General features: G+C 44.4%; 1 protein-coding gene across 2 annotated transcripts in view; it reads left to right on the plus strand.

Annotated features, from left to right (window-relative positions):
- The window catches only part of LDAH (lipid droplet associated hydrolase), a 94,293-nt gene extending 80,840 nt beyond the window's left edge, over nucleotides 1-13,453 (plus strand). For both annotated transcript variants that reach the window (XM_022574359.2, XM_089923395.1), the window contains one exon: nucleotides 10,094-13,453. In XM_022574359.2, the coding sequence (XP_022430067.1) occupies nucleotides 10,094-10,285 (192 nt within the window). In that variant the 3' untranslated portion in view covers nucleotides 10,286-13,453. The remainder of the gene's footprint in view (nucleotides 1-10,093) is intronic.
- The last annotated feature ends 4,548 nt before the right edge of the window (nucleotides 13,454-18,001 follow it).

Consider the following 18,001-nt stretch of genomic DNA (forward strand, 5'->3'; position numbering starts at 1 on the left):
CAGCGGCCATGGCTCACGGGCCTAGCTGCTCCGCGGCATGTGGGATCTTCCCGGACCGGGGCACGAACCCGTGTCCCCTGCATTGGCAGGTGGACTCTCAACCACTGCGCCACCAGGGAAGCCCTCCACTGTCATCTTTAAGAGGGCTTCCCCAGCTCCTGGTTTTGGTTAGAAGTCCCTCCCCTCGGCTCCCATGGCTCCATATGTAAAGTTATAATGTTGCATTTATCACACAGTATTTAAACAGTCGGTTTTCCCCTCTCACCCACCTTGAAGGTTTTTCTCATCTTGGTATCCCTGTGGCATAGCACAATGCATGATACCTGGTGAACAATCAATAGATGTATACTAGATGAATGGACAGGAAAGCTGTTACAGATTCTAAGCCTTTTTTGTGCTGTGGATCTCTCCAGCTGTGTCGTGTGTGGACTCCTTCTCAGAATAGTTTTTTTAAGTGCATGAAATAAATACATGAGATTACCAAAAAAAAAAATTATATTGAAGTATAGTTATCAAAATATATTAAAATCAAATTTGTGATATATAATTTGTGCATCTTTATTAACAAACTAAATAATGAGATATAATAGCAGTCAGAATTACTATTGTAAATATGTAATGATATGCATAAACTTTTAGTTACTTAAAACAATTTTACTGTAATTTGAAAATTTCAGTAATTTTATAGATGACAAAATATAGGTATTTCTGTGGTTTGTTGCCTGTGTTCATAATTGAAGGAAATACTAAATTATTGTTAGAGGTTAGCAAAAAAAATGATATATTCTTTTTCCCATCCAAGTTTACATTACTCCGCTCCCCTCAACTGCCACTGCATCTACCCATGAAACTGCATGGACCTGTAGATCCCAGGTGAAGAAGTTGCTTTGAGGCACTAGTAAAGGTTAGGGAGTATGGTACTGTGGTTTGGTCACTGGCCTGAGAACAACATGATATGCTACACTAAAGAGACTATTTTGAGTTGTTAGGGAACCACTGAAGGATTTAAGGAAGGGGGTAATAATCAGGGTGATACTCAGAATGTTTGACAACCATATGACATAACCACTGACCCATCAGAACATGTGCCGTCTGTGAACAACCAGTTCAGAGGTGCCAGTTCATATCAGTTAGTCCTAGGAATGTGGCTAGATTAACCAATGAGAGGGATTATTTGGGGGGAAATGTGTATCAGAATGTTGGTAAAGAATGAAATTTGAAGTGGGAAAACTGCTTAGAAGACTTTTATAAGAACTAAGGCAGTGGAATTGGGGATAAAGAAGGGGTAGAATTTGGAAAGATTTAGGAAGTAGAGTCAAAGACACTTAGTACTCATAGGATATGAGAGAATGGAGATGGAGTATAAGATTATTTCTCTGTATTTGGATTTTGTAACAAGATAGGGAATATGGGAGAAGAAGTGCCAGCAAGTTGTGGGAGCTGGTTGAGAAAGTAGTTCATTTTGGTACTTTTGTTTGAGATACCTGTGGGACATCCGGGGGACACATGTCTGGCAGGTAGCTGGATATATGGGTGTGAAGCCTAGAAGAGGAATCTGGGCTGAATTTTGATTTGGGAATGATGAGGATATATTTGGAGTCATGAGCATGGAAATAGTAACCCAAGGAAGTATGTAGTATAAGGAGAGAATATATCTAAAGGTTGACCCTTGGGGAACACATTTAAAGGTTGGGAGGAAGGAGAGGAACTAATGAATAAGACGGAAATGGAGTGGGGGAGGGACGGGAATGAGAACCAGGATGGAATAAACCAAAGTAAGAGAATCAACTGTACATTTTCACCACCCCGGTCCCAGTCCTTCTGGGAGCCGCTGGGGTATGCTCTGCATTAGGAGGCACCTGGTGTGTCTGAGGCAAATAGGAGGTCAGCATTCCCATTCTGTCATTGTTCTCAGCTATAAGGGGATATAGTCTCATTCAAAGAAAAGTGAATTAGTGTTTGGTTTAGAAACTTGAAGTTTTCATTTAAAACTCACTTAGGAGGGAAATTCTAAACTGCCGTGACCATCCTTGGCCTAGGCTTATGGAAACAGCTGGTGTGTGCTACTGCCAGACCAAATCTGAACATCACTATCAGTCAATAGGGGTCTGAAATTGTTCCCAGCGAGAGCACATGAGACGCTGCTTTCTGATGAAGGTAGGCAGCGGTGGAAGGACTTCCTGCAAAGTGGTGCTGCCCCTGCCCCCAGAGGGCCAGCCTGGGGCCAACAGTGTGGTTGGGAAAGGGGCAGGGTGTCCTCAGGAACAGGGACCCCTCTGCTACGGCTCTCCCCATCCTGCTTAGCCCGCCTGAGCCCAGAGGCGCATGTTGCCTTTGGGAACAAACAAACCTTGCACAGTTGTTTGCAGATCTGGGCATGCAAATCCTTCGGACATGCACACGTCCCGCTTAGTGGAGCATAGGATGTGCTCTCTGGACCAGCTAACCAAGACTGCCTTTCCGCCAACCTCGGTCTGAAACTGATTGTGTTAGTTCTGCCTGTTTAATTTGAAGCCTGTTCAGAATATCATAATCATCCTGGAAATAGATAGGTTTGTTTGTATCTCAATCATTTTGACCTTGAGAGCTTCATTTTAGGCACTCATTTGTGTCAGCATACCCTTGAGTTTTCTAGTGGAGCGTGATCGGGGAGCAGAATCTTCACAGGTACAGCATGAGCTTCAAACTCCAGCTCCACCATTTGCTTACTTATGTGACCCTGGTTAATTTACTTGACCTCACTGTGTCTCCTTTCTTCATCAATAAAATGGTTTAATAATACTATCTATTCTCATGCAGTTGTTCCAAAACTATAATGCTATATGCAATTCATATAAAGACCTTGCAAGAGTGTCTGGCCATGTACTAAGCATTCAATAAAAGTTTATTATTACAAAGTTAGTTATATCCTAGATATGCCTCTGAGTACTTTAAAAAGACTTTGCCTATCTTTTCCTCCCCCTGCGCACCCCTTCAGATATTTTCATTCTATAATGAAAGATTTGGGTAATATTAAATATGTAGCCAAGTGACCCTGGAATGCCCCAGTCCCATTCTGGCCACTGCTTCCCATAAAATGCCTAAGGGAGATGTTGTATAGGAACAGCAGTGAAGGAAGACACAGTAGTACTTAAACTTTACCAGGACTTGGGTCCAGTACGGAGAATTCAGATGAGCTGGAATTGGCCATTTCTCTAAGTTAGTTAAGCAAGACCCTTCCCAGCACGTCTGCCAGTTTCCTGAGGCATATAACCAGGGAGAAACAGAAGCACAGGAGGATAAATTTGCTCCCAGTGCCTCATACTCTGCTGCCTCACCAGAGGAAGATAGATGCCTTGGGTCAGCTTCTCACTCCAGACCCAGGTAACAAAGAGACGAAGCTAGTTACTCTGGAAGGAGCAGTGACTTACGTTTGGGAATGAACAGGTTCTGGCCCTTTACACTTGGATCGTGCAGAAAGAAGGGAGCCCCACTTTGCAGCGCTTTTGATGCATGATTGTTCCAGCTACTGGAGAGTAGCCCAGTCCCTAACCCGCTTGGACTTCCTACTCCTTTTGCACCCAATTCCCACTGCTCCCCTAGATGCCTTCAGGGGGAGCAGGGCTCAGTGCTTGTGAAGGATTGTGTGTTCACCTCTGTCCTCAGCCACTTTTTTTAATTTTAAGGGATTTTAGTTCCCTTTTTTAAAAAATAAATTTATTTTATTTATTTTATTTTTGGCTGCCTTGGGTCTTCATTGCTGCACACAGGCTTTCTCTAGTTGCGGTGAGCGAGGACTACTTCTCCTTGCGGTGCACAGGCTTCTCATTGCAGTGGCTTCTCTTTTTGCGGAGCACAGGCTATAGGTGCGCAGACCTCATTAGTTGTGGCTCACGGGCTCTGGAGCGCAGGCTCAGTAGTTGTGGCACACAGGCTTAGTTGCTCTGCAGCATGTGGGATCTTCCTGGACCAGGGATCGAACCCATGTCCCCTGCATTGGCAGGTGGATTCTTAACCACTGCACCACCAGGGAAGCCCTAATTCTCATTTTTTTAAGAATGGGAATTGAGCCAGTTCTAGATAAAAGAAAGAAAGGAAACAAGGTAAATTGGAAAATGAATTTTCTAAACTATCTCCCTTTCTTCAGCAGTTGTTCAAGTTCTTAAAAATGGTTGCCCAGAAAGGCTGCAGTGAACTGTTAAAGCTTTGTGACTGCTACCTCTCTGTTCCTGAGAGGGCTGGGATTTTCAAATAACTGAAAGGAGATGCTTATGTTACAGAATAGGTTTCCTTTAAGGTTGCAGGGTCGAGGCTTAAGTGTCTGACTTCGCGGGGAGGGTAGAAGCAGCAGCCTGTTGCTCTTGTCCAGCAATTCCTATGATGCCTGTAGTCCTAGTCAGCTACTGAATAGAAAGAAGTAATTCAGATAGAGATTTTTTTCCAGTTTTATTGAGATAGAATTGACACACAACATTGTATTAGTTTAAAGTGTACAACATAATGATTTAATACATGTATATATTGCCCAGTGATTATCACAAGTTTAATGAACATCACCTCACTTAATTACAGTTTTTTTTCTTGTGATGAGAACTTTTAATGTCTACTCTCTTAACGACTTTCAAATATTACAGTATAGTGTTAACTATAGTCACCATGCTGTATATTACATCCCCAGAACTTATTTATCTTATAACTGGAAGTTTATACCTTTTCACCACCTTCACCCGTTTCCTCCACCCCCTACCCCCTGCCACTAGTAACCACCAGTCTGTTCTCTGTTTCTGTGAATTCGGTTTTTTGTTTTAGATTCCACATGTAAGTGAGATCATACAATATTTGTCTTTATTTGTTTGACTTCACTTAGCATAAAATACCTTCAGGGTCCATTCATGTTGTCGCAAATGGCAGGATTTCCTTCTTCTTTTATAGCTGAATAATATTTATTATCACCAGATAGAGACTTCTGTGTGTGGCTTTTTTCATGTTTAATATTTTAAGATGTTAATATATCACTGGAAGTGATTTTTGTTAGTTATTAGCTAAATCAAATATATAAACTTGTATCATAAGGTGGTTTCTAATATGTCTTTTGTTCTTAAAATAAATCATCTATTACTAATGCATAAAAGCCAGCAACTCAATGAATACTAAAACAAAGCTTTGTTGCATCAATCAGGGCAGAAGTCAGGTTTTCCTGCTTCTGGCTCCTACAGTACTTTGTTCGTACCTCTCTCTGCCTGTTGTGTTTAAGGGCCAACTTGTACATGCCTGAGTTCTTCGCTACTCTGGAGCTTCTCCAGGGCAGAGCTGTCTTACTTCTGAATTTCAACCACTTAACCGGTGCCAGATGGGAGATAGGTTTAGAGTCATTTTGGGTGGAAATGCTGGGAATCTGCAGTTTCAGGAGCAAAAAGGTAAAAAAAAAAAAAGCCATTGGAAAAGACAACTGTGGCTGCTCTGTGGGGGCAAGCTGCAGCAATTTGCAGGGACATTTTAACAGGGACATGTATCCTTAGGGGCAACTGAAGAGTTAAAGGAAAACATATCTGTGAGCACAGAGACTATCTGTGATAACTATGGTTATCACAGTAACCATAATTCCACCTTACTGTAGAAGGTACACAGAGAAAAGCAAAATCCTGGGCAGTCACAACCTAGAATTGAGAAAATTAAGCGTTGTGTTTAATAGAGAAACGATTACTTAACATAACAATTTGGAAATAGAATAATTTCCATCTCAATAAGGTATACTCTTTATCAACTCTCATGCATATCAAAGCAAGTGCCAAGGAGAAATAAGCTATAGGAAATAATTTATTTTCTTGTAAACATTTGATTTAAACATCCTTCTGATAGCCTGAGATTCTTGGTTAACAATTCCAGTATTTGCATCACCCCTGTGGCATGCAGCACCCCAGAACTGTATACATCAACTTTGTGTGTGTCGGTGATTGTCACATGCAGGTAGTTTTCATAACCAGTTTAAGACCTCTCAGTCTTCAGGTTTGTGTTTTCATACCATGGTTCAGTTTATTCTTAATTGTAAATAGTAGTAAAAGGTACTGATTAGGAATGCCATCTCTGGATTTATAACTCAGTTTTTCACTGGGTTATATTCACTAATTGTTACAACTTAAGCAAGTTAGTCTCTCTAAGCCTAAGTTTCCTTTTCTGTAAAACAGGAATAAAATACCTTCCTCAGAATATTATTATAAGGACTCAGTGAACACAAAACTTAGCATAGAGCCTGGCAAATCATTCTGTTTTCATCAGGTCATCGTTATTTGTTGTGAATCATTTTTACATATCGACATAGTAGTAGTGTACACTCTTCACCACTACGCTTTGGTGTCCGATTATTTCTTTCTTTATACCTCACCTGTCCTTCCCCCTCCCCCACCACTACCACCACACACCCCATACTTTTCCAGTTTCCTGTTTCAGGTTACAGGTGCAGAGTCCTCTGTTCGGATCTACTGCCTGTGACTTATAATCTGTAGGGATCAGGAAGTATCTTGAGCCAGTGTATGTAAAGGCAATAGAAATAACCACGTGTTTGACTTGTAAGCCAAGATTTTCTTACAGAGCCCTTCTTCTGAAGAAGAACTTAAATAAACAATACAAAACAAAACAAAAAGACCTTACCCCACTATCACTTAGAAATGTAACCAAATACAGCCCCCTCAAAATGATTACAGTATGGAGGATTGAGAGGTAAAATCAGATGAACATATGGGAAATCTATGATCCTCATTGTTATGCCGTCTTGAACACTGACGTCACTTTGTGTTGAGGTTCCTAGCATATGCCTTGGGCAGCGCGTGTCCCATAACTACTTGGACAGGACCTGTCTCTTGATACCTGAAGGTAGGGGTGGGTTCCTGTAATCCATATTTATTACTCCTGCTCAACTGTCTGATACCTTCATGCATGAGGGGAGGAATGGCGCTTCCCCAGTGCTAAGCCTCATCAAGCTGGATTTCTCAATGGAGACGGTTCCGTTGTAATTGCCTCACTGAAAAGGAAACGCTCCATAGAAATCGTCTTTGAAGAGTTAGGCGGAAAGTAACAGCAGGTGCCACAGTGATGCTTTCCTCCTTGTCAAAGCGACTTCATTGGGGGAGGTCTTTCCTGCCTTGCTTTCCTTCTAGTTGACCCTTTTGTATTAGGGTTTTTCATAAGACCTCACCACCGTAGCTTGTACTGGTGTGAGGACTCCCACAGTACCCTTCTCAGTGTCCCAGTGTCTTCGGGCAAGAGTGCAGTGGAGCAGAGGAACAGACCTGATGGACACGAGCCCAAGTCTGAATTTCGCATTTCTAGATTTCTCAACACTGTTTCATACTCTGAGGAAGTGTTGAACAGCTGTGCATAATGACTGTTCCAGATGCTATTTCCTAGATATAATTTAAAGGATTCTTGGTGCTAAGAGTAGGGAGTGGTTTAGAGAGAATCTAAAGTTATTAGCCCTATTGGTAGATCATTAATGCCTGCAGACAGCTTGTACTCCCAGCAGTATTGCAAGGGGAAGCTGTGGCAGGGTGGTTGCTGAGAAATTCTGAGAAATTTATTTTTTCCACAACTGGCCAGAATAGTCACCCACTGGTTGTGAGGTTGCAGCATTTTAGAGCTATAGAGAGACCGGCACCAGGAAGAAGGAACCAGGCAACTGCCAGGCTCTCCTGTTCTCCAGGAATCAAAAGGAGCTTCATACACTGCTGAGAGCCCTAGCAAGATGAAGTGTGGCTTGGGACCTTTGGCATGCCCAGAAATGGTTGTAGTGACAAAAACAGGAGAGTAGGAAGAGGAAATTCAGTGAAAAATCTGTGAGCCACAGATCCTTTGCAGCTTTCAAAACCAAAGCCCCGGTGAAAGCCAGAAAAATCCCTATGAAGTGTTTTGGAATAAGTCTACAACTCAAAGTTTATTTGTCAGTAATTGACTCTCTGGAGTACTACATTAAATATTCCCCTCTTTAAAGTGTTTTTTAATTAACCATCTCTTTAAATGTTGGTTACATCATAACATTACTGTAATAAAAGTTGGTATTTTTATAAGAGTGATCTCACCTGTCCGTATTCAGATAATGGATTTAATGATCCAAGTAGAAAATTATCCAGTGGGCAATAACACGTATTTCCCATATCCTCCTCCCGCCTCTGCTTGATCCCCTCCAATCTCTTCGTCACTGCAGCTGGAGTTAGTTTCCTACCATACAGACTTAATCACATCACTTCATTGTGTGAAGTCTTTTGTTAGCTCCTGTGGACTTCAGAACAAGGTACAACCTCCTTATTGGGGCACAGAGGCTGTTCACGACTTCATCTCTCTCCGCCAGCTCTCCAGACTTATCTCCCATATTCCAGCCTTTTTTTTTTTTAATTAATTAATTTATTTATTTTTGGCTGTGTTGGGTCTTCGTTGCTGTGCGCGGGCTTTCTCTAGTTGCGGCGAGTGAGGGCTACTCTTGGTTGTGGTGCACGGGCTTCTCATTGCGGTGGCTTCTCTTGTTGTGGAGCACGGGCTCTAGCCGTGCAGCCTTCAGTAGTTATGGCGTGTGGGCTCAGTAGTTGTGGCGCACGGGATTAGTTGCTCCACGGCATGTGGGATCTTCCCAGACCAGGGCTCGAACCTGTGTCCCCTGCATTGGCAGGCGGATTCTTAAGCACTGCACCACCAGGGAAGCCCAGCCATTTTAAATTACTTCCAATTCCCAAGCGTGCCATGCTCCTTCATACTTTTTATTTGCTTGGTATACTCCCCACAGTGTGCTCCCCCAACTTGAAGACTCAACTTGGACATCAGTGCTCTAGGGAACCTTTCCTGCCCACTGGTTCCCACCAGATGCCCTTATCTGGGCTAATTGTCTTGTGAACGTGGTGCCTCCAGTTCCCTCCCCCAGAGACTGTCTTATTATCTGTTTTCCAGTCCCTAATACAGAGTAGATGCTCAGGAAGTATTTGCTGAATAGATTAATGATTAAGTGTTTGAATGAGTGAACAAATTCGGTGTGTTATGGAAACTACAGGTGACGATAACTAGCCACTTACGGCATAACTCTTTGTTTTCAGTGATAACAGATGTCAGAGGGGCCTTAAAATTTAGTTTTGGGGGGGTTTTGGTAGAAATTACCAGTATGTACCCTTCTGAATAGGATTTCACCTTTGTTGCCTTTTTTTTTTTTGTCAGAAATACAGAAGTAGAACATAGTTTTTCAGTGAAGAACAGCAGCTTAGAGCTAGACGTAGAGATAAAGATGTGTGTGTGTATACGCTTATAGATGTATATGTGTATATACACACAAATACACATATATACATATTTATGTATACATAGGTGGTGTATATATGCTTATGTGCCCATACATATGTACACATATGTGTGCATATGTACACATTTGTATGTGTATATACATATGCGTATGCATGAACATGTGTGTGTGTATGTGTATCAGGGATTGGTACAGATCAATAGTCAATAAGCGTCTTAGTGATGCCTCAAAGGAAGCTCTGTCTCCATCCAGCCTGCTTGCTGTCACCTGAAGTATGATTGTGACACCTCCCCACTGAATCAGCACACTCTCCTGCTACCTGGAGCCTCTTCCTAGAAATGTCATAGACACTCGGAGTTCTGATAACACTTCATCTGCTACATTAAGAAGCAGAGTCCATCTGATTCATCTTTGCATACATCCAACAAACATGTCCCATATGCCTACATGTGGCTGTATGAAAACTATTAAGTGTATAATGAATGGTTACTAGTTAGTGATTATGTCTCAGTAACTCTTCCTTGCCCTCATCAGCCATCTCTCCAGTGTCCATCTCAACCTCAACATACACAACTTTGCTGGCGAGTCCTTTCAGTGAATCATGGGTGATGTATCACACCAGGCTCTCCCTACATGAGTTTCTTTCCATCAGATGCCAAGGTTCGCTCCCATAAACCATGAAAGCTCACTGCCTTGAGAGCCACTCTCCGGAGGGAGCCTTGGGACTCGCTTATAGGGCTAGGTGCAGGGGCTGTTTTCAAAGCATTACAGGTTGCTGGTGTCATATCCGTGTTGGGAGGGGAAGTGTTTTCTAATAAATGTTTTTGTCTTGTCTTCTAGCTTACATTTTACTATGGTACTATAGATGGTTGGTGTCCAAAAGAGTACTATGAAGACATGAAGAAAGATTTTCCAGAAGGAGATATTCGACTCTGTGAGAAAAAAATACCTCATGATTTTATCCTCTATTTTTACCAGGAAATGGCAGATATGGTAGCTGACTGGCTAAAGGATGATCTGTCCAAAATATGAATACTGACACAAGGAGCAAGCACTGACAGCTAGTACATAAAGGCAGTAGGTGTACTTAGTAGTAAGTAGTATACTTAGTAGGTAAATGTTTAATTTTAATGTTGGATATTAGAAGAGAAAAACAGTGAGACCCTCTTGGCTTAAAAACTATCAGCTCCCAGCTCCCCATGCTACAGACTGAAATAGACACAGTTGATCAATATTCCATAGGATTAACAACACATTTTCCAAGACTCAGGGAACACAGTGATCTAAACAAAGTCTCTTATGTTTGCACGAGATGCCCAGTGGCACCATACAGTTTATTTTGGTAGGCAAGATCCTTTCAGACAAAAGGAAATCTAAATTTAGTTGATTTTAATTGAGTTACAATGTAGAATAGGCTCCCCTAGAGAAAATTATGAAAGACCTACTAGAAAATGTAAGAGACCGCTGAATGTTAAGTGTGTAGTCAGCTTTGTGAAGCATGTGAGATCATGAGAAGGATACACTCAAGTCCAGTAGCAGGAAGTGATGAGCAGTGGATCTTGGCAGTGGACCTGGGTCTCTCTTAAGGACAGAAGGTGAAGATCAGCCCAGACTAACTTTGCACAGGTCTTGGCTGAGATCATCAGAATCAGACTGGATATCAGGACAGCCTGCACAGGCCACCTGTTACTACCTTGCAGCATGTCTCAAACCACCAAGTCAGCCTTCTGTCTGGCCGCCAGTGGCACAAGCCCCAGCAGAGCCAATGGCGGGGGAAGCACTGCTTGTCTCCTTTCCCGAGGAGTGTGACTTCCCGATCTGCCTGCAGTAGTCAGCAAATAAGGCTCGTTAGTCATTCCTCTGGTCAACTAACAACTAATAAGAGTTATTGAAGGATCCCAATTCTGCCTTCCTCCACAGACAGCTAGCAGGCTCCTGTTCTCCAGAGCCAAGGTGGGGAGGCCCTAGGCTGTCCTAGATCAGCCTTGTACCTGCCACATGCAACTGCCCCTTCTGTGATATTTTTCAGTCAAACTCCACTGAGGACCAGCAATGAACCAAGTACTATAAAGGCATTGTGGATAGATTGTTAGCTACATTATGATTCTTTTCTTCTGAAAATCTTCTAGTAAGTAATTTTTGAAAGGGCATCTTTAAATTGCTGAATAGAAAATTACCATAAGTGATTTCTCCATTAGTTTTGTTAGTTGGAAAGAAATTGTTTTACTGATGAACCTAAACAACCCATTAAGTTAAGTGAATTCGCCCTCTCTTGGCACCTTGAGGTCCAGTAAAGAAGAAACTTGTTCTCTGGCCTAGAGCAGGCTAACAATATTGCTTCCTTCCCTAAATTGACTCAATTCTGGGACCTTAGGAGCCAGTAAGTCCCGCTGACTGCAGAGATGGTTGATGATAGATAGAAACATTCCATTTTCTCCTAGAGGAAATCCCTCACGGTGTCCCATTCCTTAAGGACAATGGGATGTTGTCCTTCTTCTCAAAACCTAAAGCCCCCTGATGAAAGATTCACCTCTGATATGTGCCAGCCCAGTGGTGAGCGCTGTATGAGTTATGACCCTTTGCCGTGGCTGCCATGTCAGAGCAAATGACTTCTCAGAGGGGAGGAGCCACGCTCCAGGCAAGCAGTGCTCTTGGCCCTGGAAAGGAGCCGGTAGATGCCTAAGCCGCTGGCGCAAAGCTCCATACAGAGTCCTTATTGGCAACTGTGTAGGGAGGCCTTCTAGAAATCTGATGTTAGGAGCTGGGTCTCATGGCTTGAAGTGCCTTGCATACAGGAGATGCTCAGTAGTACTAAGCAAGTACTGGGTACATCATGCTGCTGGAATGAAGAGTAACACGCCCAGCTTTCCTTTTAGCGTGACCTTACAACATCACTTCCTATTTCAGGAGTCCACGTGTATGAAATTATGTCTGATAAACCAAAGGTTACCAGAGCTTAAAAAATGATAAGAAGTAAAATGATAAAGTAAATTTCCTGTTTATCATCTAAGCACCAAATGAATTTTCAAAATAAGTGTTTTACCCCCACTTTCTGACCTTGCCTGGCCTGATCTCTGTGTGTTGGAGGAGGAGGGGTACAATCCTAGCATCCTGAGTTAGACTCGGGTCAGAGTCTCTCTGTTAAATTGAAAAGCCACTTTCTCAGTGCTTCTTGTAGAGAAGGAAGAATCAGATTTCAGGAGATTGAAGTTCATTTTATTTCATTAGGAATTAAGCAAAAATGTTTCCGTGCATATGTATGAGGTGATAGGGTATGTGAACTCTGGAGGCCTTACTGTCTGTGTGATTTTAGACAACTTCATCTAATTTCTCCATGCCTCAATGTCCTCATTTATAAGATAGGATTAATAATAATATGTACCTCATATTGTTGAAGAATTCAATGGGATGATTAAATGAAAGCATTTAGCACAATGCCTGACCAAGAGTATCTTCTCAATAAAGACTGGCTATATTAATAATAATTATTATTAAACATCATCATAATAAAAAAATAAAAGACTAAAGTTGGTAAGCAGTGGATGAAATCCATTTTCCAGAAGCATTTCTGCCTGTATATCGCGGTCAGCCACTTGAATGGCCCTTGTCAAAGGTTTAATAACTTCATCTGGGGTTATCTAGGGCTGAGTGAAAAGCCTAAACTGGAAATCATGACCAGTTGTTCCCAGTCTGCTCTGGACCATGGAGGAGAATCTCCAGAGGCAGCCCCTGTGGCTTTTCATGGCCAGGTGTCCAAGGCAGCAGCCCTCTCACCACTCAACCCTTGGAGAGCCAGTGACCTCCAAAGGCTTGATTTTTCGTTTTCCTACATTATATTAAATTTAATTCCAGACGTGAGGAGACACAACAACTTAATATAATACCTGATTCTGGATTAGATGTTTTTGTTATTAAAAAAAACTGTTGGGACAGTTTGCAAAACTTCATTGAATGGGATCTGAAGATTAGCTGGGAATAAGAGACCAATGTTAATTTTCTGATTTCACTGGTTGTATTGTGGACAAGTAGGAAAATGTCCTTATTTGTACTGAAGACACACAAGTGTCAGGGAGCCGTGGGGCATTATGTCAATTTACTCTCAAATGGTTCAGAGAAAAAAAAGTTCTTTGTTCTTGCAACATTTTTGTAAGTTTGAGATGATTTTGAAATGTATACGAATAATTATTTTTAAAAAAAACACACTCTCCTTCTGCATCTGTCTCTTATTGCTTCTTTTCCAGAAAGCTAATTACTTCTTCTAGGAAGTAAATGAAGACTGGGGTTCAAATCCTGGATCTGTCATTTATCAGGTTTGTTATGTTCAGAGGCTTAACCTCCCTGAGCCCTCTCCTTCACTCCCCTACTGGCCCTCATCTACAAAAGTACTTGTGTTAGCTTTTGGACTTCGGAAGGGTTTTTGTTTGTCTTTAATGGGGTCAAACGAGGTCTTGCATATAGTATTTAGCTCCCTGCCTGGTAGATGCTCTATTAAATGGTACCTAAAGGAGAAGGATAGCAGACTTGTCTTCTACACTGTCTTCTCTTTGGTGCAATGGAGGACTCCTCGATATCGCAGCTTCTGCAGTGTTTCACCCAGCGTGAAATTTGATTCTAATCGTCTCAGCGTTTCTGGTTCATGTTGGTGAAGGAGGAGGCCACTCGCTCACCCGACACAGCTTTCTGACCCCAGGCCATTGCAGGCCTCCCACACACAGCCCAGGACACCCAAACATCCCCTCAAGGAGCTTATAGTCCTTTGAAAAGATGTAGGAAGCAAAGTGTTTCTTAAATAACACGAGGCATCATCTTTGTTCCTGGCCCCCTCTTGCCAGAAAGAAGAGATGTCCTTGGGCTTCTCCTTTCCTTGCTGGGTGGGGCTTAAGGAGCGGGCAGTGCCTGGGCCTGAGTGTGCTCTGTGAACTAGTACATCTCTGAGGACTTAAGGCTGAAGCTCTCCTGTAGGAGTGCCGAGGACAGGAAAGATTTCCGTTCCGAAGGGGCTGAGATTCCTGCCTCTGTGCCCTGGAGGTGTAGGTGAGTGATCACATTGGCCCACGTGGGGAGCCAATGGGGGACATGGGTCTGTCCTCTCCAGCAGGCTGAAGGCATCTCCAGAGCAAAACGGTGAGGGCCGGAGAAGGCTCCGGGTTGCCACAGTTCTGTGAAGAGAAAACTGCTGGAGGGAGGGTGTGGCAGGGCTGCTCCTGGTGCCAGGAGGACAGGTGGAACTTGGGTGGGTTCGGAAGAGAAGAGAACAAGTCCAGAGAAAGAACGTGCTGCTCACCCTGCACTTTCACAGCGTCTCATTCAGGCCTCAGTCGTGTGTTAGTTACCACGAGGGTGCCAGGCAGGTGACGTGCTCAAGACCTCACAGCTACTGAGTGACAGCTGGGCTCTGCCCCAGTGACACAGCTTCACCCCTTCCCACGCACCGTGCTGCCTCCTGAAGGGGACAGCGGGCAGGCGGCCAGAGGAGTGGAGGCTTGGGGAAGGGGTCACGCGAGGGCCGGCGAAGGCCAGGTTGTCAGCGGAAGGGAAGAGGAGAGGGCTGGGAACAACAGAGGATACAACAGATGCGGCTTTGGGGTGCGGGGTGCATATCAGGCAGTGGCCTGTGCGGGTCAGAGCGGGGGCTGAGTCCTGCGTTCCGGTCTCGGCAGCTTTGCTACGGCCACCGGATGCTCCAGACGCGCTTACTTCCCTCTGTTCCTCCAAACTTGTGCTGTGCCCTGAACCTTTGGGATCAACCGCTCCAGCTTTGAGAGTGCCCGTGCCTCGACCTCTCCCCAAAATACAACCGCTTCTGCCCCACAGAGTGGCCTCTCTCTCTCTCCCCCCCTCCTCTCTCTCTGTCTCTCTCTCTGTCTCTTTCTGTCTCTCTCTCTCTCTGTCCTCTCTGTCTCTGTCTCTCTCTGTCCTCTGTCTCTGTTTCTCTCTGTCTCTCTGTCCTCTCTGTCTCTCTGTCCTCTCTCTCTGTCTCTCTGTCCTCTCTCTCTGTCTCTCTCTGTCCTCTCTCTCTCTCTTTCTGTTTCTCTGTCTCTCTCTCTCTGTCTCTCTCTGTCTCTGTCCTCTCTCTCTGTCTCTGTCCTCTCTGTCTCTGTCTCTGTGTCTCTGTCCTCTCTCTCTGTCTCTGTCCTCTCTGTCTCTGTCTGTCTCTGTGTCTCTCTGTCTCTCTGTCCTCTCTGTCTCTCTCTGTCCTCTCTCTGTGTCTCTGTCTCTGTCTGTCTCTGTCTCTCTGTCCTCTCTGTCTCTGTCCTCTCTGTGTCTCTCTCTCTCTCTCTCTCTCTCTGTCCTCTCTGTCTCTCTCTGTCCTCTCTGTCTCTCTGTTTCTGTCTCTCTCTGTCTCTGTCCTCTCTCTCTGTCTCTGTCCTCTGTGTCTCTCTCTGTCTCTGTGTCTCTCTGTCCTCTCTGTCTCTCTCTGTCCTCTCTCTGTCTCTCTGTCTCTGTCTGTCCTCTCTGTCTCTGTCCTCTCTGTGTCTCTCTCTCTCTCTCTCTCCTCTCTGTCTCTCTGTCCTCTCTGTTTCTGTCTCTCTCTGTCTCTGTCCTCTCTCTCTGTCTCTGTCCTCTGTGTCTCTCTCTGTCTCTGTGTCTCTCTGTCTCTCTGTCTTCTCTGTCTCTCTGTCCTCTCTGTCTCTCTCTGTCCTCTCTCTGTCTCTCTGTCTCTGTCTGTCTCTGTCTCTCTGTCCTCTCTGTCTCTGTCCTCTCTGTGTGTGTCTCTCTCTCTCTCTCTCTCTCTCTGTCCTCTCTGTCTCTCTCTGTCCTCTCTGTCTCTCTGTCTCTCTCTCTCTCTGTCTCTCTGTCCTCTGTCTCTCTGTCTCTGTTTCTCTGTCTCTCTCTCTGTCTCTGTCTCTCTGTCCTCTCTGTCTCTCTCTCTGTCTCTCTGTTTCTCTGTCTCTCTGTCTCTGTCTCTCTGTCCTCTCTGTCTCTCTGTTTCTCTGTCTCTCTGTTTCTCTGTCTCTCTCTCTGTCTCTCTGTTTCTCTGTCTCTCTCTGTCTCTCTGTCTGTCTCTCTCTATCTCTCCCCCTCCCTCCCTCCGTCTGAACCCTCACAGTCCCCTGGTCATGTCTCTATTGAAGTACTTGCCATTATTTCAGGAATTAGATTTTTATCCTCCCTGCCCCACTATCAACACTCCTTCCTGCCCTTAAAAAGAGAGTCCTAGGAGATGGGACTTGTATCTTAGTCACCTCTCCGTTCTCAGGGCTTATAGAATAGGGCTGTCACACAGAATAGTCAATAAATATTGTTTCCTAAATTAATAAAAGTTGCTGCCATAGGCAGCAACATAGCATAGGTTGCCTAATAGGCAACCTCTCCAGAAATACAGTTCCCTCAGTCAGTCAGACTAGCAGGGAATCACATCGCTGGGACCTCTTGTCCCTCAAAACTGAATATGTAACTGGACGTATGTCATGGACTTGCTATTTTATCCCTTAAGCATTTCCTCAGTCTTGCTCTGCACAGTTGGGTCAGACAGATTCCAGGACAGGGACTTTTCACTATCTGGCACTAGCAAGGCCACGGCACGTCGCGGCCCATTCTTCAGCCCGTCCGGCTGCAACTGTTACTTCCATTCTTCTATGATTAGAAAACCTCTGGAGTTTGGGTATTAGCAACTACCAAGTGTGCGGTTATTACTTGTTGAGCACTAACCCTGTGTAACACCCCAAGTGGGAATTACAGCAACAATACACGAGAGCCCGCTCCGGGACAGCAGAGCGTTTTCATTTTCTATCGCATTCCTCAGACACTCTGGCAGAGGGGCTGTGCTGACCTCCCCACACTGGGACAGACTTCCTTGCTGGGTGAGTCTATGGGAAAATTCCTCTTCCCGGGGATGGGAATGTGACCCTGTGACTGGGCGTCCATGACAGCCAGGAGTGCGGTGCACCTGCAGGGCCTCCCTCCCTCACAGAGGAACCAGGATCCCACCTCTGCAAACCCACTCTCATCGGGCTTTGCAGAACATCTGGGCTTCCTCCCGCTGGCCGCGGCTGCAGGGCCATGCACCTGCATGCGATTAGGGCTCAGCAGATGCCCCCAGCCTCACGGTCGGTGGCTGCACACTGGTGACACATCACAACGGATGAGTTTCTCCCCAGATCACTGTTCCTTCTGAGCAGAAGAGCTTCCCAGGGATACAGGAGCACAAGGCGTCCGTAACCAGGTCAGGCAGCTCTGCCCTCAGCAGGGCAGCACTTGGTGGCATCTTTGCTTTGACCTGCCTTGGAGTGAGCAGAGAGCGGGCGTTCCAGGGCACACCAGGGCCGGGGGAGCGGAGAAGTCAATCTTCACCTCCTTTTAGCATCAGTCTTTGCAGGGCGTATAGACCGTCTCGCATCAGTGTTCGGGAAATAGGATAAAATTTTAAGTGCCACCCCTGACTTTCCTTTCTCCTTGTAACTAGCCCTTCTCAACTGAAAGTGTACTCCTCCAACCACAGAATTCCAGGGTAGGTCAAGTGGAGAGTGAAAAATAAGAAAATGAAGAACTGACCAAGGATCGTTAAAGCAAAGCAATGTAAGACTGTACGCTTTTCAATGGCAGAGTCATAAAGCTTTTACGTTTACAGCAACCTGCCAAGTGAGTTAGTTACAAGATGCATGCAGAGTCATAAAGCTTATACGTTTACAGCAACCTGCCAAGTGAGTTAGTTACAAGGTGCATTTTTATTCCAAAGAAAGAGACTCCTTTATTTGGTAGTAATGAAAGTAAGAAGCAAAAAGGGAGCAGACTTTCTTGATTTAC

The sequence above is a fragment of the Delphinapterus leucas genome, chromosome 13 (assembly GCF_059928025.1).
Source record: "Delphinapterus leucas isolate spDelLeu-1000000601 "Yukka" chromosome 13, BTC_Dleu_Yukka2, whole genome shotgun sequence".
In the NCBI taxonomy this organism is placed as follows: Eukaryota; Metazoa; Chordata; class Mammalia; order Artiodactyla; family Monodontidae; genus Delphinapterus; species Delphinapterus leucas.